At 43.3% G+C, this 26691-nt stretch overlaps 1 protein-coding gene and 1 long non-coding RNA gene across 2 annotated transcripts in view; both read left to right on the top strand.

Annotated features, from left to right (window-relative positions):
- Positions 1-15020, top strand: part of LOC309342537 — a 41431-nt gene extending 26411 nt beyond the window's left edge. Inside the window, exons 3-4 of the long non-coding RNA XR_014156888.1 lie at positions 5932-5993; positions 14887-15020. This is a non-coding gene — a long non-coding RNA (uncharacterized lncRNA). The remainder of the gene's footprint in view (positions 1-5931; positions 5994-14886) is intronic.
- A 4494-nt stretch (positions 15021-19514) lies between these two features.
- On the top strand, positions 19515-22743 carry ADRB1 (adrenoceptor beta 1). The gene has a single exon (XM_081863093.1). It carries the CDS (start codon positions 19700-19702, stop codon positions 20984-20986), a length of 1287 nt encoding a protein of 428 aa, XP_081719219.1. The 5' UTR covers positions 19515-19699; the 3' UTR covers positions 20987-22743.
- Positions 22744-26691: the final 3948 nt, after the last annotated feature.

The raw sequence follows: 26691 nt of genomic DNA, 5'->3' as shown, positions 1-26691 counted from the left end.
GTTGGGGAGTACCAGCCATTTTCAGACATACTAAGCATTCAACTTTGTTTTGTTTTGTTTTGGGCTGATTTCTTGAAGTCTGTAAACACTTACAATTGATAAATTAATAACTAGCAATCTCAGCCCTCCAGGGAAATATGGAACAATAGCTGAGGGAAGTTACGGTAATCTATTAATTCACTGGTCTATCAAATCCCATCTTATCCCATTTACTATATGTAAACCCCAAGTGTCTACTTTTCAGCTCCGTCTGTTGCTTCTGTCTAATCACACTTCAGTGGGAGGAAGTTCCATAGAAATCAATGTGAAGTGTTTCTACAAGTGACATGCAAATACCTCTAGGAAAAGTTCCACAACAGAAAGTGCCAAATAGACCAGTTTTTACAACTTTAGTGATGTAATAGCTAGGCAAAATATCAGTGCCATAGTCTTGTTTACACTCTTGACTGGCGTCAACACTGCTCATGCTATAACAGCAATGATGATTATTATTTTAAAAAATATTTGTGTACCATAAATTGGGGTGGACACAAATTTGAGTGAGTCATTGACCAATTTCAGGCGGATCAACTAGTTCCTGTGGGCTACTTGGAATTTTGCAAATAATTCTAGTTTGCAAGAGCTGGGATAGCTCAGTCAGTAAAGCATGAGACTCTCAATCTCAGGTTTGTGGGTTCAAGTCCCACATTGGGTGAAAAGGGGGTTGGACTAGATGGCCCTTGTGGTCCCTTCCAATTCTCCAGTTCTATGACTCTATAATCCTGCAAGGCACTTCTTTTATTTATAAGGAAGACTGTATACCGTGGATCACTTAAAAGAGATTAAAAAGGTAAAGGGGCCCCTGACCATTAGGTCCAGTCATGACCGACTCTGGGGTTGTGGTGCTCATCTCGCTTTATTGGCCGAGGGAGCCAGTGTATAGCTTCCAGGTCGTGTGGCCAGCATGACTTAAAAGAGATTAGTTCTGCCTTAACTATTACATTATCCTGAATAAGCTTTCTTGATTTGTAAATCAAAAACACAGAGTGTCTAGTAAAAAAAAAAGAAGAACATGATGCAAGACATATCAGCTGTGCACAAGACCCTCTAAATAGGCTGTAGCACATTTAATCTTTGTATTACTGCAAGCTAAAATGGTTATTTCTCTGGAGTATACCTATTTCATATATCTGCTTAAATATGTGACAGCAATATCCTCAAAAGAATGTTGGCATACTTGGGAGAAGCAAAAAGATGAAGACATTCCAAGGTCCAGATTTATGATTCGTAAATCAGGAACATTATTGCATGGTATGTCCCAGAACAGAAGATCCTGACACCACAAGCACACCAGTGACTCCATTAATCTGCAGTGAAGATTATGTGGCTCAGGGTGAGCTCATGCATTCATGCCCATCACTCAATGACTTCAGCTTCTGTCTACAAAACAGTCAGCACACAAAACATTACAATGAACACAATATATGGAAACAGTTCACAAGTCCAGCTGTAAGGGTAATAATCAATGAAGTTATGTTGAGGTGGACCCAAAGAAATTAATCACCCTTAGTCATGTGTATTAATTTCATCATGTCTACTCTGAGTAAACCTCTGTTGACTACCACCCATATTCATCAAGTGTTGTGATACCAAGTAGCATACATTAAATGTAGCAACTTTGTCAATTTCAGTCTCTCTCCATTACTTGTTTTTCCAAACTTGAATTCATTTTTCTACATTTGCTCATAACTGGTGTTGTTGTTATGTGCTATTTGTTTTTTTAAAAAATCCTCATTAAAATATGTCAGCATTGTACTGCTAATTTCTCCAAGTATACACATTTTTGCAAGTTCGCCCAGAATAATGCAGGTTTCTTTCTGCAATTTTCATTAATATATGCATTTCATACACACTTTGTTTAGCTGAAGAATTGTGTCTTGGTTTACATATTGGTCTGAGAAGTGCAAATAGAGGCCTTATCCACACTTCCTCTTGTCATGCTCCTTTCTCCTGGGGAAAACTGCTCTTTAGTGCTCAATTGAAGCAAACAGCAATCAGGTTTCCCACTTATTGCCATTTGTTTCAGTTTAAAGCTAAAGAGTGGGTTTTCCCTGGGAATGGAATGGAGCAAGGGGAAAACCACTGGACCAGGCTTCCTCAAACTCGGCCCTCCAGATGTTTTTGGCCTACAACTCCCATGATCCCTAGCTAGCAGGACTAGGGTCAGGGATGATGGGAATTGTAGTCTCGAAACATCTGGAGGGCCGAGTTTGAGGAAGCCGGCACTGAACCCAAGCTTTCTGGGTGCAGCGCAAGTGAAGTGTGGATGAGCCCTCTATTTGTACTTCTTGAACCGATTTCTCCCACAGTCCAAGAAAAGCATATGGAAAAAATATGGAATTTGAGGGCTCTGGTGGGAATGCACCTGGAGCAGTGTAGAATGCAGTGAAAGAACTAGCCACTCTTTCTCTGATTTCCAAATGGACATGACCTGTATAATATGTATAGTTTTTCTATACATATAGAATCTATGAATTCTATACATATAGAATCTTTGATCTATATGTAAACCCCAAGCATCTACTTTTCAGCTCAGTCTGTTGCTTCTCTCTAATCACACTTCAGTGGGAGGAAGTTCCATAGAAATCAGTGTGAAGTGTTTATATATATATATATATATATATAATCTTTGATCTATACATATAGAATCTTTGATCTATGAAAGATAAAAAGAAAAGGATTCTGGGATTCTTAGTACCCTCTGCTTGAATAGGCACCATTGATATGTAGAATACTCTGGAAGAAAATTGTTAAGAGGCAGAGTCAACAAAACATACCACGAAATTGAGGGCAGAGGAGAGCTGAGATAAATAAAAAAAGGTTAGGTAGATTTGCCCTGTTTCTGAGGGCAACCCCAACCTTTGTCCCTTCTTTGCTATTTCCTGTTTTGTTCTGGGTCCTCTTTGGCCTTTCTTAGCGTTGTGTGTTTTGACTATGTGACCACTTCACCTCTTTCCCACAATGTAGCAACTGGGAAATGGACTGAAATGGGACAATTAGCCATCTGAATCGCAGCAAATACCTCAGGTCAGAGGAGCACCATGCTCCCATTCACATAATATTTGAAATAACATGAATTACAGTTCAGCTGCCTCTGTTTCAAGGGCTTGGTAAAGTGGGCATGCAACAAAACCTGACTGTTGTCATGACAGCAAGGGTCAGCATCAGAGAATGGGGTCATGTTTAATGCTCTAGAAAATGAGTGAGGGCATAAAATCCAAGTGGACATGAAAACAGAAAGGTGACGTAAACCACAATAGCAAATCAGTGTTGCCCCTGCAGATGTAAACTACGTCAGGCTGGGGGATCTAGGCAAAATGTCTTGTACTGGAAACAAAAGGTTCACCTGTAACTTTGAATGGAGGAAATGCCATAAATAAATAGTGCTATGAGTTTGCTTTCTCACGTGTGTGACTGGATCAGTCACTTTTGGTTTGTCCTAATGTGTCAACTGATTAGAGTTTGGGATTTAACAAAAGGATTGTAGTTCATTTAATGCAGCACTGGGGGACCTGTGGCTCTGCAGATGTTGGACTTTAGGTCCTATCAGCTCTGGTCTTCGTGGTCAATAGGGATGAAATGAGTTAAAGTAGTCCAGCAGGGACTACAGAGTTTGCAGTCTTACACCCCACTTCTTAATCTGGATGGTGGGTGGGCAGTTCACCTGAAGTAGTGTCTGTAATGAGTGTTTGCCGGATTGTGAAACCATGAGAGAAACAACAGTTTTGTATCTTCAGTCAAAGAGAAATAGAGAAGGACAAAGAGGAAATGACTGCTGAAAGTGAAGCACCTTTGATCGTCTGTCTAGGGCCGTGGTTCCCAACTTGGGGCACACGCCCCACAGGGGGGCAATTTGATTTTTAACAGGGGCAATTCAGGAATGACTTATTAACAGTGAATGGTCTTTTAGGCTTCCTCCATGTAAAGGTTTGGGAACCACCAGTCTAGAGGGCTCTGAGGCAGAGTAGTGAATCTGCTGCCTTGTAGGAATGCTTCCTTGTCTCCTTTTATGATCTGCTTGTTTATTTGTAAAGTTATTATACCTTCAGTTTCCAGCACTTTATTGCATTCAAAGGAAACTGAGGTAACACTGGCTTGGAAATATCTCAGCACTCAGAGAAGGGTATGCAAAGGAAATGGTTTTATCATGGTACTAGACCACTTGCCTCTTAGTACTAAAAGACCAATGTTTTGTCATGGTGCTTGTTAACAGTTTAGCTCTTCATACTAAAAGACCAGTGTTTCAGAACAGCAGGAGTGAGGCCTTAGAAAAGCGGGAGGCCTCCATCAAGACCTAAAAATCTAAATACAGGCACAAATACATAAATGTGCTGAACAGGAATGGGTTTCAAGAATCTGTTTGGTCCACCCTACACTGAGATGAGATTTTTAAAAAATCAATCCTAACTACCTCGCAGAGTTTCCTCAAACAAATTTTCATTCCACATGACCCAATAAGGCTCCTCAAGAATTAAAATCAAAAATACAAAAATGGCAAGTCATTACAGTCTGCCTGGGGGAGTAATGGGAACAATGCCACAGCCTCTCTGTCCAACTTAATTTACAGAGTTGTTTTGAAGATAAAATGAATTCATATACGATAAATCTGTTTTCCTAAGCCTCCGAAATAGAATTGGGAAGAGATAAAGTGTAGCACAGTACCATTTGCCTAAATGGCTTGAACTCTCATTCGGACTTTCATCTAAGGGCAAGGGGGCTAAAAGTGGGGAGCAGGCAGGGATGCATTTGTAGGCCATGCCCCCTCCCACACCTGCTTGTCCTCTGCAGACCTTCCCACATTGAGATGGAAGGTCTGAAGGGAGATTCTGAGGGTATTCAGCAGAACGTGCTTAAATCTTCCCTCTGATCAGGAAGCCTGCCATTTTTAGGGTTCCTAATCACAAAAAGAATCTTAAATGTGTTCACCCAAACCTGTTTAGAATCCTCCTTGATATTCCCTCTCAACATGGGAAAGTTCTAAGCTGCTCCAGTGCACCTGATAACACTGAGGGCAGACTAGCATGCATAGCTGTGAGTCCTTCTCATGGAGGCATTACTCTTGACAATTTTTTCCTTGTAGCCTTGAGAGCCTTGCACATTTTAGTCCAACTGATTTCAGCGGGATATGCTGCAATGCTGTACCCACTTACTTGGGAGTAAGCCTCTTTTAACATAATAGAATTTACCTCTAAGATATGTACATCATAGCTGTCAACTTTTCCCTTTTCTTGCGAGGAATCCTATTCAGAATAAGGGAATTTCCCTTTAAAAAAGGGAAACGTTGACAGCTATGGTGTACACCCAGTTCCTGCTATCCCAACACAATGCTTTCTCAGGAAATTGCTTCTTAGGTGAGTGTTTGCATAATGAGTTGAAAATTTCCATGGATTCCTGTGGGGAAATTTTTAATGCATTTCCGAACACTGAAATCTTGCAAAAGGCAAACAAGGGAGGAAAAAACTGTTATTTTATTTGCCCAATCTCTGCCTCCTTACTTCTCCCTCCCTCCCACCATGGTTTCTGGCAAAACAGCTGCCATGGACTAGCAAAACACAAAAAGTAAGGCTTGTTTAAGTCACCTTATTTGTTTACAGCACCACACACAGGTCCAGCTATTTGGATATCTGAATCTGAGTACAGGGAACTTTGGGTATTAATTACCCAAGTTTGGATAAGTGAATTTTCTTATAATGAGTGTTTGGATAGTGGCACCCGTGTGTATAGGAATTTTGCTTTTAAGCACATAAAAATGCTTAACTTTGGCCATACAGTGATCATGAATTTCACTAATATATATTTATTACATTTCTATACCACCCTTCATCTGGAGGTCCTAGGGCAGTTCACAACAGAAAAAGACAGAGAAAAATGGAATGTAAATTTCTCTTTCAGATTCCTGACTCTTTGTGACATAATAAGCCACTGCTCTCCACTGAAATTCTACTCCTCATTATGTGAGTGTTTAACAATTTCAGCTGCTTTACATACATTGTAATTAGATGACAGAATATCACCAAACAGAGTTAAATCTGCTCTTTCTATTGTATCGAAGCCAACTTTGGATAAGACCTTGAATCTGGTTTTATCACTTTGCCAATACAAACTAAGACCACTAGGTTTGGCTGTAATAGCAAGTTGTGCTCTGATGAAGTCCAGGCATTTCTCTTGCTGTGGCAACAATCACTTCGCAAAGCTCTCCTCTCAGTGATTCTGAAAGATTTACTGTAATGAAAGGTTTACGAAGCAGAAAATACATAGCTGACTTTTCAGATACTAGGTGGAGGAAGCAACTGGGAAAGAAAAACATGCTTGTTCTGAACAGTACACAAAGCCATGGGTACAGAGGAAATTGTGGTGAAGAACATGAGACATCAAGGTGTCATTTCTTCTCCGATATTTTCTTACCACTATCACTTTTTTACATAAAATATGTTGTTGTGAAACAGGTACAAATAGATTCTTGGGATGCTAATGCTTCCCGCATGAGGCTCTCAATTCCCAATGTGTCTTACTGTCTATGTTTCCATAGAACCTCTGGTTAATTTATGTTTGCTACCATTCCATTACACACTCCATTTGTAGGAAATGATTCTGATGCCATTTTACAATTTGTTACAATAGAACAAGCCACTGTGAGTCCCTTTCAGTTAGAAATATGAACATATGATACTGCTTTGCACTGATACAGAAAACAGAGCCATTGAGCCCACTAATTACTACTTTTTCAATCATTCTCCAACACTTCTGGAAGAGACCATTCCCAACCCTAAGACCTGAAAACACCAGAGAATGAAGCCTATGTCCTACAGCAGTGAAAAAACATTTGCTCTGGACCTGAGCTAATGTCTTTTCCATATAATAAATCACAAAAAATAGATTTTTCTACATGTATGCATTTTCATACTTGGGTTTCACTCAAAATGTAAATTTCAGTTTTGCAGTAAATTTCTGGTAAGGAGCCATCTTGGAGAATGAATAGCCTCCAAAATGGTAACTGTAAAAACTTTGGTCAGTGCTTTTTGTATTTAAAACAGCCTACCACATTAGAGAACTGTGCGGTGGTGTTTATGTAGTTTTTGACAATGAGCACACTGTTTGTGAATAATATAACTCATTTTAATCATATTTAAAAACATAGTATTAATGTCTAATTTTCATGTTTCCATTTTAGAGATGCAAACTGATATCGTTACCCTCCAGAACTGAATCAGTCATAACTAGGCTTGCCATATTTCAAAAAGTGAAAATCTGGACACAAAAGGGTTTTTTGGATAAAGCTGTTGAGCTTTCGGAGCTATTTTTAGGGGAAATCGCCAAAATGACACAGCCGACATGGGTTGCCATACATCCGTATTTTCCTGGATGTTTCAGTGATTTCCACCCAGACACTGTTCCCAACGGCCAGATCCCAGCTATGTCTGGGAAATTCTGGATGTATGGCAACCCTACATCAACGTTCTTTTGATTGGTCTAGTCATCTGCTTTTGGGGAAGACATCCTATACTAGACCAGGCATGGTGCACATCCAAACCTTAAATTCTTATTCCTGCTCTTAATTATTCCACTGGGTGAGTATTGTTTACAAATGCTTTGTCCATTCCAAAGTCTGGCCTAAAAGCAACACACACTGCAAGCCGACTGTCATGGTTCCCATATTTGGAGACAAGCTGATCAGTTCAGCCTGTGTGTTCACTCCCAATAAACGTAAGTGAAATTTCTAGAGTGAGCCATAGTAATCTCTGGAATATGAGATTCATGCCATGAACTGCTGAAATCTGTGTGTATGAAACAAAAACCTGATCACGATTGCCTTGTCCTCCGATGTTTGCCAATTACAAAGGTGAATTTTATTTCTGTGCCAATTACTTTTTCTAAAACACCTGGGGGGGAATTCAGAAACAACAATTATATTTATTTGAAGTCTCCAGTGTAGAGATTCACTCCTGCTCTCTTACCTCCCATGCCATTTTACTAAATATAATTGTTTTAAAGTTACTGATTTTATTTTAATATTTATTTTCAGGTTTATTTTATTATTTTTAATGAATATTTTAGATTGCCTTTAAGGAACCTCTTAGAGATCTTTTGCATCCTAAATAATGAGGGTGTTATATTAGAAGTCACTAATGCCTTTCATTTTTTTTAAAAAAAAAGGTCCCTTCCCTTCTACAACTAGAAAAAAATGTATTTAAAAACACACATTTTTGCAATATGATTCACCCTAAAATAATATATTTCTGCATGTTATTTTCACCAATATATGCATTTTTTGGGTACTTTACCACAATATATATATATTTTTTGCATGCATTACTTAAGAACTACATTGCAAAATTTGAAGAAGGATGGATTTTGAAGGATGACCTGGGCCTTGGAGGACTAAGTCTTGATTGAGTTTATAAGTTTATTCTAGCAAAACTCCCATCCTGGACCTCAGACAAGCACTGCATGGGCTGGAAGGAAGTTCCATTGAACAAAGGGGAATACAATCCAGAGTAAACTGTCTGGGGTCGCACTGTACATATATATTTCTGTATTGAATCTAGTCCTCATAAAGTGCAGCTTATGAGTGGAGTGATTTGAAAGGAGAATCCACTTGTTAAGCTTTCAATTAAAGCACAGTAGATGAATCAATTCTACTGCATGCTTTTTCTGTGTTCCAGTCCTGTCTGGTACAGTGGTACCTTGGGTTACAAACACTTCAGGTTATGCATTTTCAGGTTGTGCACCGCGCCAAACCCAGAAGGACCAGAACGGGTTACTTCCGGGTTTCGGCACTCACGCGTGCGCAGAAGCGCTAAATCGCGCTTTGCACATACGCAGAAGTGCTGAATTGCGACCCACGCGTGCGCAGACACGGCGCTGCGGGTTGCGAACGTGCCTCCCACACGGATCACGTTCGCAACCCGAGGTTCCACTGTATTCAGTTTGTATCATTATTCTACACCTTTCACAATCTACTGTCAATTAAACACTCTTGGGGGTTTATTTGCATTTTGTACTCACTTTTGTTGAGGTCCAGTTAAATGTTAACTGAAACAGTGTTGCTGAAATAGACCTCAGCTCTCTATTTTAATTATAACAAATAGCAGCAACTTAAAGAGTAAGCTGTTATTCCCAGTTAGAACACTTGCCCATCTAACTCAAGCCCTTAGCTCACCAGGTTTTCAGACAGAAGTCTTTTCTAGTCCTTCCTGCACCAGGGACGGAACCCAGAACCTTTTTCATATGCCCTACCACTGAGCTCTACCACCCTCCTACATTTTCCTTTTCTTTTTCTAAACTGTGGTTCTAGTAAAGGAACTCTTAAAAAGATAATGTGTCCCATCAAAGAAAATGGATGCTTCCATACCTCGAATGGTGTGTGATCCTTGAATGATCATGGATCTAATATGCAAAGTGAGGGAGCGGATCACTATTGTTGTCATTCGCATTGCCAACATGAACTTTGCAATACTCTGAATGACACTATTATGGTTATAAATACATAAACAGACTGAGCAGGACTGATGCCATTTCTGATTGGTTTATGCCAAGTGGCCTCATGACAGATTGTGGCTGAAGGTCATAATAGTATGAAAAGACACAAAACATGGACATGGAAAAGGAGACTTTTTAAAGCTCCGGAAAAACAAAGGCTTATTGGAGCAGCTGCCTTAATTTGAGTAACAATTATTCCTCTCCTACTCTTCAAGCTTTCTTTCTGTTACTGAGGTGGTTTCAGCTCTGGACAAACAAGTGAAATTTTGATAAGTTAATCAGTCACTGTAGAGGACTTTTTTCTCCCAAGCTAGAGTATTTCACTTTTCCTAAGTTTGGGAGTTTGTTAGTCAATTGTGATAAATCTCTCAGTTTCCTCCTGTGTTCTCTCTCTCTCTCTCTCTCTCTCTCTCTCTCTCTCTCTCTCTCTCTCTCTCTCACACACACACACACACACACACACTTTTTCTCTCTGCTCTTTGGAATTTCAGCATCCACTTGTAGATTGTCATCATTTTTAGGAGATTTAAAGCAGGCTTATAAGGAACAGACTAGTGGTTCTAAAATGGGTGAGTTACAAAGGGGGCCTGCCAGTAACACACTGTCTTCTCATTCAGAACTATCTCTGAATTCTTAAACCAACTTTTAATTTGTTTATCACATGTTAATCCAACCCTTCCTTGAAGAAGCTTAGATTGGGATGCACGAGGCTTCCCTTACATCAACTCTGTGAGGAGGTTAGATTGAGAGCTAGTGGCTTAACTGAGGAGGAGGAAAGGGACTGAACCTAGACCTACCTAGTCCAAGAGCAGCATGGCAGACCAAAGGCTAGACAGTTATATAAAGGACTCCTCAAAATGAGGAGAGTGTCCCCTCCTGGCTTTGGGACACATGGCCAGTTTAGCAGACCCCCAGATGTTGCTGGACTCCAACTTCCTCATCCCTGACAATGCTGATTGGGACTGATAACAATGTGGGTTCAGCATCCAGAGAGCCCTCAAGTTCCCCACCTCTGGTGTCTGGTTACTCACTAGTAAATGGAAAGCATCTTCAGAGGTACTTTCTTTTGCTTCTGCTACTCCGATTACAGAATTCAGCATTTGTCTCAAGGCTTAATTTGAACAAGTTCTGTGAACCACCCTGAAACCTCCGGGTATAGGGCGGTATATAAATTCAATTAAGAAGAAGCAGAAGCAGAAGCAGAAGCAGAAGCAGAAGCAGAAGCAGAAGCAGAAGCAGAAGCAGAAGAAGAAGCAGGGTTTTATTTTCAGTGCCAGTTCTGAGCCTTGAGGAATTTTAACACAACACCTATGAGCATGAGCAGAGTGCTTTTTTCTCACCACTGACTAACCACAACAAGCCCACCATACACACCAGGGATTAAGTTATTCCAAGTCAGAAGGTATGACTTTAAGAGTTTTATGCCCCATCATCTCCCATTTTATACATTAATGCTCCATCTGATACTTGAAACAGGCCCAGTTAAGTCTCATTTTTAGACACCTGGGCATATATACACAATCAATGAGCTCTTAGTAAGAAGAATGGGTTGTATCAAACCAAGTTCTGCTAACAGGAGACCGGTTGAAATGAATGAACCGACATTAGTTTTGTATATTAACTTCAGTGGGACTAACTCTGAATAGGACTAGTACTGGACTCAAATGGGGTTTCACACAACACCCCCCCCACACACACACACATAGAAAGCAGATGTGAGGCAACCATGGAGTTGTATTGACTAGTCTCGCCTACCATACATTTGGCAGTGGGAATCATGATTTATCTTGGTTCCTCTTTGCATGGAGGACTTCCACCTTGGCATTTACATTGAGCCAATAGCAACAGCCACCAAACACATTGCCAGCAGGGGTGTGGTCCACCCTCAACGTGGCGTCTGAGCATGCCTAGCACAGGGACCCCTTTTCTCATGACCCCCTTGCCTGTAGTTTCACCACATGGTTATATAAAGCCCTTTCACATGCCACCACTTCCTGAATTTGCTCCCCTCTGCACTTTGTAAACAATGTACTTTGCACAAAGTACTTTGCACAAAGACAATTTCCACAGACAGAAGTTTTGGTGAAATAAACCACTGAGTGACAAGCCTAATCATGTATTCTCATGGTGAGAAAACTCCTTGTTTGAACTGCCCAACAACTTCATTTTAGATCGATTAATATCAATGCCACTGTGAGAACAAAGTGGTCCTTTATTTTAATGCTCATGCTCCTACTGCTTTTTTTTTTTCCCTACTATAATTCACACTACATGGATTAATTCTCTGTGTTCCTTCTCACACCCTTAACAGAAGGAAACATCTCTCATGACATGACTTCAAAGCACTATGATTTTCTTCCTCACTTGCGAAAGGTGGTATCTGTTTTTCTCTTTATTATGCAATGTGACAGGTTAATGTTGCACATTTGATGTCTAGCTGAGATGACAAAAGGTTTCCAGATGGATCTAACAAGCAAGTAATTATGGTTGATGAAATTAGCAATGTTTGTTTGCCTTATTTGCCCCAAAGTAGAGAGTCTATAAGTTGTTTATTTAAAGGTTACATATGAACAAAAAGTCTCATAGCACCTTAAAAACTGACACATTTATTATGGTGTAAGTTTTTGTGGACTACAGTTCACTTCACTAGGTGCATCTATTAAAGTTTGTATCTTGATTAATTTGTTTTAGTCTTTAAGATGCTGCAAGTCCTTTTGCTGTTTTTGTTTTGTTTGTTTTTGTTTTGTTTTTCTGCAAAAGACTAACATGGGGGTAGCTGTGTTAATTTGTTGCAGCAAAAACAAAGAGTCTTGAAACACCCTACATTTATTATGGCATAACCTTTTGTGGACTGGAGTCATCTGATGAAATGAACTCATGAAAGCCGATGCCACAATGAATTTGTTAGTCCTGAAGGTGCCACAGGACTCTGTTTTAATCAGCAATTAGAACTTCTTAAGAGAACATTTTAATGTTCTCAAGAGGAAGTTCTGCTTTACTCACAAAGGCACAAATATTGTCCTTCCTGTAGTAGATATATTTTGTGCTGGAGTCAGATGGAAGGATATAGTGCCAACTTCTCCTAGCAGAAATGACCCAGGTCTAAGATGGTTTTCAAAGGGTCACTTCACATACTAATGTTCATCACTTGGTCTTTAAGCAATGGATGATTGTGTAAAATGTCTCCATTGAAATATATTGCAAAGAGCCCCTAAAGGCAGAGTCCTTGATCACCTTTGTCTCTGAAGTCACAGCCCCAAATTATGTCAGTCAGTCAGTCAGATAGATAGATAGATAGATAGAGAAGGCAATTGGCAAGGATACCAAAAGTCCAGGGTTTTTCTGAAAGCCGCTGTGCTTTCCTAGGCAAAACTCACAATAGCCATAGGAAAAACAAGTACTTTTATTTACCGTACTTCAACATCCTTCTCCAGAATCACTATGATTGCAATACCCAAATTCACTGTGATTAAAAATCCATCAAAACAAAGTATCAGTTTTGCCATCAAACATATCATCCCCCACTCCTCGATCCCCCTCCCCACTAGAGCACAGGGTGTTTCCCTAGCCAAGTTGGCTTAGCTTTTTAAAAACAAATAAATGCAGTGGTTTATTTTAAATAGCAAAATGCATTTTGATGGCACCCTAATTAGGCTCAGGTATACAGGATGGGCTTTTCTTCTGCAAGGCCCACTTAGCAAGGCAGGATATACTTCTCCCAGTCCTTGCCTGGGGAGCAAATAATGCACTGGCTGACATGCCCAGTGGGTGAGATGTGGCTACCCTCATTTGCAATCATTGATTCTCCTGCCCACAGTTAATTATTTGACAAATTGACATGTCTTGAGTCTTCTTTCTGCATGTGGGAACAACAATTTCTCATTTCCTGCTGCCTCCTGATTAGCTGCTGGATAGCATTATTGTTTTGTATCCAAGATGGCGTCAGCAGAGTCATTTTCCTTTGGAGAACAAAGCACTGGAGACATAGGGTGGGATCCAACAAAATAGACTAGCAGTGACTAGCAGGATCCAACAAAACAGTGAGTTGTAGTTGTGCCATGTGGTTTGCTCACCTTTCTACAGCTTGAGCACTCTCTAAATCTGTTCCAGGGCTTCCCCCAACCCTCTGCAGCCGATCGGGGGCACACAGAGAGAGGAGAGCACAAGGAAGTTACCGTATTTTTTGCTCTATAAGACTCACTTTTTCCCTCCCAAAAAGTAAGGGGAAATGTGTGTGCGTCTTATGGAGCGAATGCAGGCTGCGCAGCTATCCCAGAAGCCAGAACAGCAAGAGGGATTGCTGCTTTCACTGCGCAGCGATCCCTCTTGCTGTTCTGGCTTCTGAGATTCAGAATATTTTTTTTCTTGTTTTCCTCCTCCAAAAAACTAGATGCGTCTTGTGGTCTGGTGCGTCTTATAGAGCGAAAAATACGGTACATTGTGCAGCTAAAAGTTATTGTGCTCATGTAACTGTTTAGTTGCATGCCACTTTTACAGTTCATTTAGAATATTGGTGATTGAGAAAGAGTGATATGGAAAGCTGTTCCTGAACAAATCATCAGTGCAGGCTTTATATTTGAGAAAGCCTAACATAAATGCCAACTGCTTCCGTAAAGGTGCAGAGTACATCATTCTCCTTCGCTCCCTCCCACTGTGAGGTTTGCCGCTGAGAATCTCAAGCGGGTAGATGGAACAGGGAGCCAAAGTTCATGGGCTCTCTGGGAGACAAAGACTGCCAAGCAGCAAGAGGTCGCTGGCCTTTAGCCAGGGTTAAACAGTGAGTATAAATAGAGAAATAATTCACTACTAATATGCAACATTCTATACCACTCCTGGGCAATGGGACCATTTTCTACCATAGAGATGAAATAGTCACCAATTCTTTCTTTTGATGCTTTTGCTGAATGTTGAATTAATGTTGCGCAAAAACAGTGTAGTACACATTGAGGATCTTTTATACTCCAGGGGTCTTATACTCCATGGCTGCTAGTATTGCAGTTTTTAGAGGCTTCTGGGAGTTAACTTGGAAGCAGATCAGAGTCCTGTCTAAGCTGTTACCCAAATATTGTATGATGTGCGTATGACAAATATGTGCTGTATCATATTAATTGCCTAATTTGTCATTACGGTGATCTGAGAGCTAGTATTATGAGTCAAGGAAACCCAAGTGCCTTATCAGCCATGAAGTGTATTATTTTTAATGCAATATACCTATTTATATACTACTATTCAAACAAATACAATTTTAAAATAAGCTATTCTGGTGAACACAGATAAGATGTCACTGTGAGCTGCAGCAGTGCATCATCAGGGTTGCACCTCAACGGAGACAGGACCATGTGCATTCAGCACATTTTCTCCTTTCAGATTCCTCTCCCACCACCACCACTGTGTGCACAGCATGGGACTGGGCCACCAGGAACTGGAATGTTGGAGCCACTGCCATTATCCTTCACAGTCATCTGCATTCACCTGGTGCCATCACTTTTTATTCATAAGTACTGTAAGTACCGGGACGCGGGTGGCGCTGTGGGTAAAACCTCAGCGCCTAGGGCTTGCCGATCGCATGGTCGGCGGTTCGAATCCCCGCAGCGGGGTGAGCTCCCGTCTTTCGGTCCCAGCTCCTGCCCACCTAGCAGTTCGAAAGCACCCCTAAGTGCAAGTAGATAAATAGGTACCGCTTTACAGCGGAAAGGTAAACAGCGTTTCCGTGTGCTGCGCTGGTGCTGGCTCGCCAGAGCAGCTTCATCACGCTGGCCACGTGACCCGGAAGTGTCTCCGGACAGTGCTGGCCCTCAGCCTCTTAAGTGAGATGGGCGCACAACCCTAGAGTCGGACACGACTGGCCCATACGGGCAGGGGTACCTTTACCTTTACTGTACAGGTAAAGTAAAGGACCCCTGGATGGTTAAGTCCAGTCAAAGGCGACTATGGGGTTGTGGCACTCATCTCTATTTCAGGCTGAGGGAGCCGGCGTTTGTCCACAGAAAGCTTTCCAGGTCGTGTGGTCAGCATGACTAAACTGTTACTGGTGCAACGGAACACTGTGATGGAAGCCAGAGCACACGTAAATACCGTTTAACTTCCTGCCACAGTACCTATTTATCTACTTCCACTGGTGTGCTTTCGAACTGCTAGGTTGGCAGGAGCTGGGACAGAGCAACGGGGTGCTCGCTTCGGCAGCACATATACTAAAATTGGGACAGAGCAACGGGGGCTCACCCTGTCACGGGAATTCAAACTGCCAACCTTCCAATCGGCAAGCCCAAGAGGTTCAGTGGTTTAGACCACAGTGCCACCCACGTCCCTGTCCATATGAACCAGTATGGGTTCACTTTATGAGGCTAGGAAGTAGAACTGCAGGCACGAGGTTACAGGATCAGTCTTAGCTAATCCAACTTCCTGCTAGTGCATGAAATCTATTACAGTATTACAGCATCCACCCAGTTCTATTTCCCTTGACCATGTCTAGGGTTAGAAGATAACAGAGGACATGAAAACTCTTGAAGCTTGGAAAGCAAACTTTATATGGCACCTGTAAACTTTTGAATAGCCCCATAGCTGTAAAAAATAAAATAAAACAATAGCACAAACTGCCCTCTTTATGTTAAGCATATAGAATAGAGTACCACCATATTTCTGTTAGTCTGGTTGCATGCAAAGAAGGGGGAAATACAATGCGGATGTTATTCCTCTGATTCATGCAATTGACACAGTTGAGTTTGAAGTAAATAAAAGCAGCAATTAAATGTAATTTCTTCTTTCTTTCTTTCTTTCTTTCTTTCTTTCTTTCTCTTTCTTAATGCCATCCCTTGCTTTGCAGCCCCCCTGATCTGATTAAACATACCATTAGCTCATAATTCTGCCTATACAGATTCACTCTTTCACTTGCCATATTTACATAGAGTAACACTATCTGCAAGTTATGTCATTCACCCATTTATGTAACCACTGGACTGACATAAGAAGTAACAATGGCTGGCACAGAATTCAAGAAGCTCAGAAACACTAACCTTCCACTTCCTTGCAAGAAACTTGCAAGCAAACAAAACTGCAGAGACACAAAAACATACAGAAACATCTTTCTCTCAAAGCACACATGCACACTACAGTTATTCCCACAACTGATTTTCTCATATACATCGGGTAGCTTGATCATATGCATGTTTATTCAAAAATAAGCTGAGGAATGGGTAACAAAAAAATGTTTGGCATGGAGAAGACAAAGAGGTGATACAAGAGTCATCATCAAATTTCTGAAGGGCTGTCACAAGTCCCCCCCCCCCCCGCTGTTTCAGAGGGTAGGACCTGAAACAGTGGATTAATTTACAAGAAAGGAGGCTCCAACTACACATTAGGAAGAACTTTCTGATGGTAAGAGCTGTTGAACAGCGAAATGGGCTACCTCAGAATGGGCTACCTCTCCTTCATTTGAGGTTTTTAAAGATTTTGGATAGCCATCTGCCAGGACTTCTTTAGCTGAGATTCCTGCATTGCAGAGAGTGACTCATGGGGTCCCTTCCAACTCTACAATTCTATGGTTCTATGGCTCATGGTCATGGTGGCCTTTGGTTGGATCCCGCAGGGCTCTTCTTATATTAATAGGAGTTAGTAAAGGTAAAGGGACCCCTGACCATTAAGTCCAGTCGTAGATGACTCTGGGGTTGCAGCGCTCTTCTCGCTTTATTGGCCGAGGGAGCCGGCGTACAGCTTCCGGGTCATGTGGCCAGCATGACTAAGCCGCTTCTGGCAAACCAGAGCAGTGCACGGAAACACCGTTTATCTTCCCGCCAGAGTGGTACCTATTTATCTACTTGCACTTTGACATGCTTTCGAACTGCTAGGTTGGCAGGAGCAGGGACCGAGCAATGGGAGCTCACCCCATCACAGTGATTCGAACCACCGACCTTCTGATCAGCAAGCCCTAGGCTCTGTGGTTTAACCCACAGTGCCACCTACGTCCCATAGGAGTTACTCCCCTGTAAATTAGGGGTCAGCCCACAAACCTCCCTTTGCTCATGCCCCCAACACACAGCTGCCCCCTATGGCAGGAAGATGGCATCACCGAGCATCCCTAGAGAATGCAGTGCCATAGGAAGGAATGGGCTTGCGACAAGCCGCTGCTTAGACGCAGGCATGGCCAAACTTGGCCCTCCAGCTATTTTTGGGACTACAACTCCCATCATCCCTAGCTAACAGGACCAGTGGTCAGGGATGATGGGAATTGTAGTCCCCAAACAGCTGGAGGGCCAAGTTTGGCCATGCCTGGTTAGAGCAACAGCCAGAACTACCAGAGGCAGGAGCCTTTGAGAGGTTGGCCCCACTTCTTGTGCTGACACAGCAACACTCATCCCCGTGAAAACCAAGTGGAGGTTCAAAAGAGCAGTCACCTCTGTATATACTAGCCTGCCCTCCCACACTGGGTGGTCCTTTAGTGGATCAGCTAGCAAGTGATGGTGATGAGGAGCAGCTGCTGCTTCCATATGATCGTTCACCATCTCCATCTGGATGACACTGCTTCTTGCAGATGGAGCTGCAGTGGAAGGGATGCTCGGATGGGAAAGCAAGCAGCAGAGGCTGCAGGAAGCAGCTGGGGTTTCCTGCTCCTTCTGTGTTAGAGAACTGGTCATTAGTTAGCGGAGAGGGAGGAAAGATGGGAAGCATTAACTGCTTCCATCACTCACTGTGTTGTTGCACTACAACTCCCATCTGCCCTGGCCAGCACAACTGGAGATGATGGGACTTGTAGACTTAACACAAACTGGAGAGCACCAGGTTGGTGAAGACTGCTCTTGCAGGTAGGCTCCCTGACAAATATATGAGGCCAGTGCTTTTTTTTCTGGGGGAGGACACAGGGGTACGCATACTCCTAAACATTTTGTGAATCTTTTGTCTATTTAGTGTATTTTTCTTTCCCAATTTTCTTGAGTCAAAATGAGAGTGCCCCTAAACATTTTTTTAAAAGAAAAAAAGAACACTGTATGAGGCAACCAACACACTGCACAAAACTGTGGGTCCTCACAGCCTGTCATTCATTGTGAAGCAAGCAGGCCAAGCCACAGACCAAAAAACTGAGGGGTTCCAGAGCCTGGTGTGGTTTATTTTAGGTGAGTGTTTCTGTATATGTCTGTTTGTCTATACTTTTTTTTTAAAGTGAGTTAACTTTCCAAATATTTCTGTAAATCGAAGTGGGAGGGGGGAGTTGATAACTTAATACAAATAACAGCTTAAATACTGAGAACCCGAGGAAATAGCAGGCTGGCCCACTCTGTGAAGGAAGTGCAAGGTGGCCTCGCCCTCAATTCCAGACTTGAGCCCACTTCCCCTCGCGCCGCCGCCCCACAGCCGGGCGAGAGGGGGCGCCAAGCCCCTTGGCACGGAGCGGGAGCAGCCGCTGGCCGCGCTCAGGAGGGACCCTCGCGGCCGGTTCCGGGGGGCGGGGGGGGGCCTTCCTCGAAGAGACGCAGCCGGGACTGTGGCAACGGGCCGGGGCTGCTCTTTGCGGCGCCGGCGCTCTGCTCCGGTGGCGGCTGCGCCGAGGCTTCTTCCCTCAGCCTCCCTTGCTCGCTCTGGCCAGGGAGGGTCGTCCGCCCCGCGGTGGAGGAGCGGCGAGGAGGAGGAAAGGGCGCCGCAAGGACACCAGAAGGAGCCCCGCAGCCCCGAGACCTCGCTCGTCCCTTCGAGCCGCAGCTTCGGAGGGCGCCTTCGCAAGGGGGAAGGAAAGTCTTCTCCGCGGGCTCCGGCGCCTTCCCTGGCGAGGGGAATCCCCACCAGCTCGGCAAGGCGTGCGGCTGGGCGCGCGGCGCCTGACCCCCAGCCTAGCCCGCCGCTTCCGCTCCGCCGGGACCCTGGGCGGCTCTGGCCCTCTCGCGCTCCGTCGAGCTCCTCTTCTGATCTCCGGAGGAGCGGCCGCGGGCGCCTCGGCTCGCCATTGGCTGCCCGGCACCTGACGTCGAGGCTGGGGGGAGGCGTCGCGGGCGCGGGCCGCCGGAGGATCGCTCCCAAACATGCTGAAAGCCCCCGAGCAAGTGGCGGCGCTTGCAGCAGCTGCGGGAAGTCGATCGTCGCCGCCGCCGCCGCCGCCGCCGCCGCTCCTCGGGCGCTTGCGAGAGGGCAGGTCCTCTTTTCGCCTTCATGCCTCCGGCCGGGCTGCCCTGACGTGAGCCTCACTTGGACAGCCATGGGCGATGGATGGGGCTTCCTGGAGAACAGCGCTCACAACAGGTCCAACGTCTCCAGCGACAGCAACGGGAGCGACGCCTCCGGCGACAGCAGGCAGCTGGCCCCCCAGGAGCTGTCCCAGCAGTGGGTGGTGGGCATGAGCCTGCTGATGTCCTTGATGGTGGCGTTCATCGTGGTGGGCAATGGGCTGGTGATCGCGGCCATCGGGCGGACGCAGCGGCTGCAGACCCTCACCAATGTCTTCATCACCTCCCTGGCTTGCGCCGACTTGGTCATGGGCTCCGTGGTGGTGCCCTTTGGGGCCACGCTGGTGGTGCGCGACTCGTGGCTGTGGGGCTCCTTCTTGTGCGAGTGCTGGACTTCGGTGGACGTCCTGTGTGTGACGGCCAGCATCGAGACCCTGTGCGTCATCGCCATTGACCGCTACCTGGCCATTATCTCGCCCTTCCACTACCAGAGCCTCATGACGAAGAGACGGGCCAAGATCATTGTCTGCATCGTTTGGGCAATTTCCGCGTTGGTGTCCTTCTTGCCCATTATGATGCATTGGTGGAGAGACACGGGCCATGATGCTATGGAGTGCTACGAAAACCCCAGCTGCTGCGACTTCGTCACCAACAGGGCCTATGCCATCGCCTCCTCTGTCATCTCCTTCTACATCCCCCTCTTTGTTATGATTTTTGTCTACCTGAGGGTCTATAGAGAAGCGAAAGAGCAGATGAAGAAAATCGACAAGTGCGAGGGCAGGTTCTACAACAATCACCAGCAGCAACATCAGCCAGTCCACCAGGACCTGCCGATTTTGGGCAATGGTCAAGCCAATAGAAGGAAAACCTCCCGCATTTTGGCTGTAAGGGAACAGAAGGCCCTCAAGACTTTGGGCATCATCATGGGAGTCTTTACTCTCTGCTGGTTACCCTTCTTCTTGGTCAACGTGGTCAAAGTTTTCAACAGAGGCCTCGTACCTGACCAGCTCTTTGTCTTCTTCAACTGGCTGGGCTATGCCAACTCTGCCTTTAATCCCATCATCTATTGCAGGAGCCCCGATTTCCGCAAGGCCTTCAAGAGGCTGCTGTGCTGCCCTAGGAAAGCCGACCGAAGGCTGCATGCTACCACTACGGAGCTCTCTCGTTACCCTGGGGGCTTCATCAGTACTCTGGGTAACAGCCCTCCATGCACTCTGGGAGGGACATGGTCTGCTTACAATGGTGGGACGCAGGATGGAAGTGACTCCAGCTTAGAGGACAGGAACAGTAAAACCTCCTATTCAGAATCCAAGGTATAAGGGCAGATGGTGGGGAGCATCAAAGCCATGGATTAGGTGGGCACCTCAGTTCAAGAAGGGGAACCAAAGAAACAGGCAAGGGAAGAAAACACCCCCACCAGGGGATTGGCTAATATACAAACACCAGACTGAGCTGTCTCACTTGCAGGGGGGGGGGGAGAGAGAGATTTTATTTACTTAAGGTGAAAAGCAGGTGAACGTGTATGCATCGGACCACTTCTGACTCATCAGAAACCAAAGCAAACAGAGAGCAACTGACCATTGAACAAAAGAGATAAACGGCCCATTTCCCCAAGATATTTGGATTATTATTATTAATGATAATAATATTTGCATGGAGGGGCTGTTGGTGAGCCAGGAAGAGAGCAGAAATAAGTTGGAAGGACTTTGCACAAGAAGTGTTTCAGAAAGAGCTGAAGTCGTGGCAGGCACTTAGACTGACAGGCGTTGAAAAGGGCAGGGAATTCTTCTCCTGATATTGAGGGAAACAGGATCAAGCCCTTGTTGGCTTGACCGCAGAGCTACATAGAGCGTTTTTTTCGTTGTTTGTACTAATCCCAGGCATTCAGTAGCAGAAAAAGTAGCCTGGTTATTTATTTATTTTTTTAAAAAGAAGTGCTGGTCACCCAGTGCAAATTTCAGGCACTCAGCACCTTTGCAAACCGTGCTAAAAGTCTCTTTAATAAGCCATTGAAAAACTATTCCTGCGAGTTTTACCATGCAGTCTGATCCTATGAGTTTGATGGAACTTACTTGCAAGTAAGTGTGTGTTAGCTTGTAGCCTTAATAACTTAGTGGCCACACTCTTCTTAAACATCTAGAAGGTAAAGATACATCAGTAATATTGTTCATTGTCATGTTTGTGTTCTGAACAAATCTCTCCTGTTTTTGATTTTTTCATCCCATTGACTTTCTGGGGTGTGTGTGTGCAATTTTCTTGTCCTATGAGACAACAGCAATCAGGCTATAAAACGTCTACCTCAAGCTGTGCATATTGTACAGAAAACAAATGTGTTTATATTAAACAGCTTATTTATGTATCATTAGTTAGGGTTTTGTCTTTGTTTTATATATAGAGAGAGAAAGAGGCAGGAGCATTGATCCTCTGTAGACAATTTGTTCACATTGAAAATTTAAAGGGGGGGGGGATTGGCTGGGGGAACCAGAAATGTTACTGCACATTTGAAAAGAATGAGAGAGGTTTTTCTTTTGCACAGTGTTAGCAATTGTAGTTTGATACATGCTCTCTGTCTCTTACACACACACACACACACACACACACACACACACACCTAAAGAGAGAAAGAGAGAGAGAGAGAGAGAGAGAGAGAGAGAGAGAGAGAGAGAGAGAGAGAGAGATCCACTGGAAAACAAAGAAGGGTGTTGTTGTTTTTAAAAAGCATCAAATCCCATCCTGATATTTGTTGTCTGATATGTTGTCATTTTATGAAAAAAATGTGTTTTATATTATTTAATGGAGGTACTGTAAGTGTATTCATACTATAAAAGAATCTGTTGTAAGAGATTTTATAAGTTATATTTTTTATTCCCAAGAGTCCATGTGAACCTGTTGAGACTTCAACACTTCATTGTCATTTCCCATTTTTTGTTTGTGTGTGTGTGTGTGTGTGCGCGCGCTCGTGCATGTGTGAGTGTGTATGCATTTTATAATGTATTTATATACTCTGGTGCAGTTTACTACTGTATAAGTCATCGGTCTATGTGCAATAAATGCCACTGCAGCACAAGCAAACCTATTTACGGTGTGTCTCTGTAGGTACAGAAACTATACCCAATTCTGATGAAAAAAGCAGAGTCTGTTTTGCTGAAAATATGGATTGCATTACCAATACTGTTCAACTTAATGGCTTTTCCTGACACAACAATCGTTTTTTTAAAAAAATGTGCTTGCTGTACCAAATAAGGTAGCGTTCCTGCTAGACTGAAGGCTGCTGACTTGCCCTGAAATTCCAGAGCCAAAGGCAAGTTGTTTCCTGGCTGGCTATAAATACATTGGCTACTTTCCTTTGATAGATGGGTCTTATCATCTGTTTGAATCTGCTCTGATAATAAGAATGCCAGGCCAGGTGGCTGGAGACCTAATATTGAAAGTGACAGGGCTGTGTCTGGGCTCATTTGAGAACTGAAAATTAGGAAGGAAAAACCAACTGTTCGCTGGGATGCAGAAGCCATAAATCTCTTACACATGATTAATTTCATTGAAGTCACCAGGTTACTCAGGCTACTGAGATGAGAGATTCTGAGAATTAAAGGCTAGCCTCCTCTATCCACTTAACTTCAATTATCTTTAGCGATGTTTAAGTCATGTATGAGAGAACACCATTAAAAAAACCCACGAGTGTTAATCTTCAGGCCGTTTACTACGCTCCGATTGCTTACATGGACCACTCCATGGTAGCTGGTAGGTAGATTCTTAATGTGTTCCTGCGGGAACCTTGTCAGCATTGTCATTTCTTAAATGGAGAAGCTGGTGATAATTAGATAGTGTTGCTTACTGTGATCTCTTGATGATACAAAGCAATCAGGAAAAGGAAATTTATCAGAACTTCAAACTACATTCATCCATGCAGTGAATGCTGAAGTCGTTAACGGAATTGTTGTTGCTGTGTTTGATGATCATTTTGAATTGTTTTATATGCTTTGCTCTTGGGAAATTCAACAGTCTTGGTCAATTCAGTTCCCAGCTTGTGGGATGTTAGCAGTTAGAGTTGCTACCTTTTAATAGTTGGGCTCCTGTGCCGTTAACAGCACAACAGGCAGAAAATCAAAAGTGGGGGCTTTCCTGCAAGCTCAATATGTGCTAGCCACACTGCCGTTAAGGGCACAGAAAAACCTCCGCCAGACAAAATCCAGTATTAACCCTGTTGATCAACCCTACTTGAGGCAATCTTATATCCATGATCTGAACTAATTAGGTTTGGGATATTGATGATCAATACGGAGTGCAAGGCAATGAAGCAATCCTGTTGAAATAAAGGAAATGGTTGCTCCTTTTAACTAATTGCTCTCTGCATTTGGTTTTGGATGAAATTCTGTGTCAAAATGCAGGTTGGGATAGATAGCATAGACCTTATGGACACAAAGCTGCAGATTTTTTAAAAAAAAGCATTCTGTGCAGTGTATTTCATTCAAAAGATTACTAAAGAGAGAACCTGCTTTTATCAGAGGAAAATGTTGGCTTAGGTCTGGACTAAGCTAGCTTAGATCCCATTGAGATCAGTAGGGTAACTTAGTCATGACTTGACCAATTGATTTCAGTGGGAACTAAGTACAGCTAATCAAAGCTTGCTTCCCAAGGCACAAGTCCCACTGAAATTAATGGTTCTTAGTTCTGAGTCAACGCACACATTATTGTGTTGTTAGTCTAATTGCCATGAGGGACATAAAGTGTGCTGCCCATCTCTTACAATAGATTCTGTTTTCTATTTATTGCATTGTCCCGCTCTTGCTCTTAGGAGCCCTACCTGCATCAGTTATTCCTTTTTAATAGGAACGTACTGTACTTAGCATTAAGTAGCATTGGGTACGTGGGCCAACAATATATTATGGGCCCTGCTTTTTGGCATGGGTATGGCTTCTTTTCAGTTATAGCAGTGTATCCCTCCCGCTTCCCACCACCACCCCACCCCCATTTAATAATGGAATGTTACCATACAGGAAAAGTAGGCTTTGTGAGCTGAGTGGATTTTACTGATAGCAGTAAAGCCCCAAAATATTTGTCAGTGGTGATGCAGCAATATATCGTTAAGTGAAGTCATTAAGATTCATTTTGACAGATTTAGGGATGGCACACTGATCCGCACGGTCCGGTGTTATAATACCATGATCATTAGTTGCTTCGGATAGTGTGCTTCAGTGTTCATTGTGAGCTGGCCCCCATGACACAATGCCATGAACAGAGCTTCATGTGTACCAAAGTTTTGTCCTGGAGTTTGTCGTGTCAGGTTGGAATCACATGTTCATGATATGCACCAAAGTGTTTTTTTTGAATCTGTGATGCTCCCCGCTACTCTTACAGATTGACCTTGGTATCTATGGATACTGCACCAGCTAAAAGCAGATGTGAGGGTGCTTTTGGCTGCCATGATATCTGTAGATTATAATCTGAGATAAGTGAAATTGCCCTGTTGTTACACATGCTTTTATTCATGGCAAGAAGCACTGTGCATATAAAACAGACTTTGATGCATAAATTAAAAATATAACTGCCTACAGAATATGTGATAGAATAAAAAAGTAGAGTGTTTGAGTTGCAAAGAGTGCTTTTGTCTCATTTCTGAGTATGTCTAATACTCGTACTGAGTATTAATCAGACTAAATGCTTTGAGAACAGTATAGGTAGGTAGATTGGTATATAGTCAGCAAAGCTGCTGAGATGCTGAGAGAGGTGTAGGCGGTTTATGAGGTAGAACTTACCATAACAGAACTTTTCATATTACACTGATCACTGAAAAGGATTCGTCTCTTGATGGCCGCATCTTCTGCCGAAGCCTTGATTCAAAGATGCTGATGTGGCTGCACATGTGCTCATCCGGTTTGTGATCACGTGGCAGCATCTCACGTCACATGGTATGTGGCTTTTCAGTGGATGCAAGGGGGAGAGATCACCAGAAGCAGGAAGCTGATTGTGGGTTTGAACCTCATGTTGGGCAAAATATTCCTGCCTTGCAGGGGGTTGGACTCGATGATGCTTGTGGTCCCTACCAACTCTACAATTCTAGGATTTTAAATGGAAGTAACTTTACACTTCTCTGAATCAAAACCTTTTGTACTTTTTCTGCTGCAGAAAGATCCACAAGCTGCAGAAAGATCCACAAACAGTTTTGTGGGCAGGGTAAATTAATTTCCTGAGATAATGTGTCTGCACATGAGCAACAGTGAGAAGTGTTTCACCTTGCACACAAGTTTGCTCTCTTTCCCGTGCCGACTAAATTACTTATACCAAAATGGTTCCTCTCCTACAGTCATTCTGCCTGGTATAGGGTTCCTTGCTTATTTTTGTTCTTTTATGTCACTGCTCCACACTGTATAATCGTACCTTCCTTAAGAGCAAATTCAGATGTGTGGGGAGGGAGCAAGGTACATCCCTCTGGTACCAACACAGGATGCGCATGTAGTCTCTTGGAAAGCACATATGCGCACCAAAACTTCTCTGTATAGGGAATAGGAATGTATGCCATCTAACTTCTTGTTGTCTACTCGGACTAGCGGCAGCTCTCCAGCTTTTCAGGCAAAGTTTTTAATCAGCCCTACCTACAGATACCAGGGATTGAACCTGAAGATTTCTGCATGAAAATTATGTTACAGACCTTCATCCAAGTCAGGGAGATGGTTTATAGCCTAATCTTCTCCTTTTATACATGGATTGGCTGTTAGCCAATTCTCAGCTTGTTAATGGAATTGCTGCATACTGAGCAGGGGTTGGGGGTTCCTACTGAGGCTTGAAATAGTTGAGCGTCATGTTCTCTCCAACTGGCCCAAATTCTTTGTGAATCTCTTTGTGGTCTTCTCTTTTTTAAAGCACCCTAGATGTGATGCTTAATCAGAACCATAGTCCTGACAAGGAACAAGTTTTCAAAATCCATCTAGCATTACAGCTCCAACCCTGATTTCATAGCTCTGATATCAAACATTATCTGGGTGGGGGTAGGGAGCATAAAACAATAGAAAACTAATTTCCATGC

Source organism: Podarcis erhardii (genome assembly GCF_964252035.2).
Source record: "Podarcis erhardii genome assembly, chromosome: 5".
NCBI classification, from domain to species: Eukaryota; Metazoa; Chordata; class Lepidosauria; order Squamata; family Lacertidae; genus Podarcis; species Podarcis erhardii.
Note: the sequence above shows the minus strand (reverse complement) of the source record. Positions and strands in the feature narration are given on the sequence as shown.

Excerpts from the sequence above, each read along its gene's own strand:
- ADRB1 (XM_081863093.1), top strand. The coding sequence starts at position 19,700 with ATGGGCGATGGATGGGGCTTCCTGGAGAACAGCGCTCACAACAGGTCC.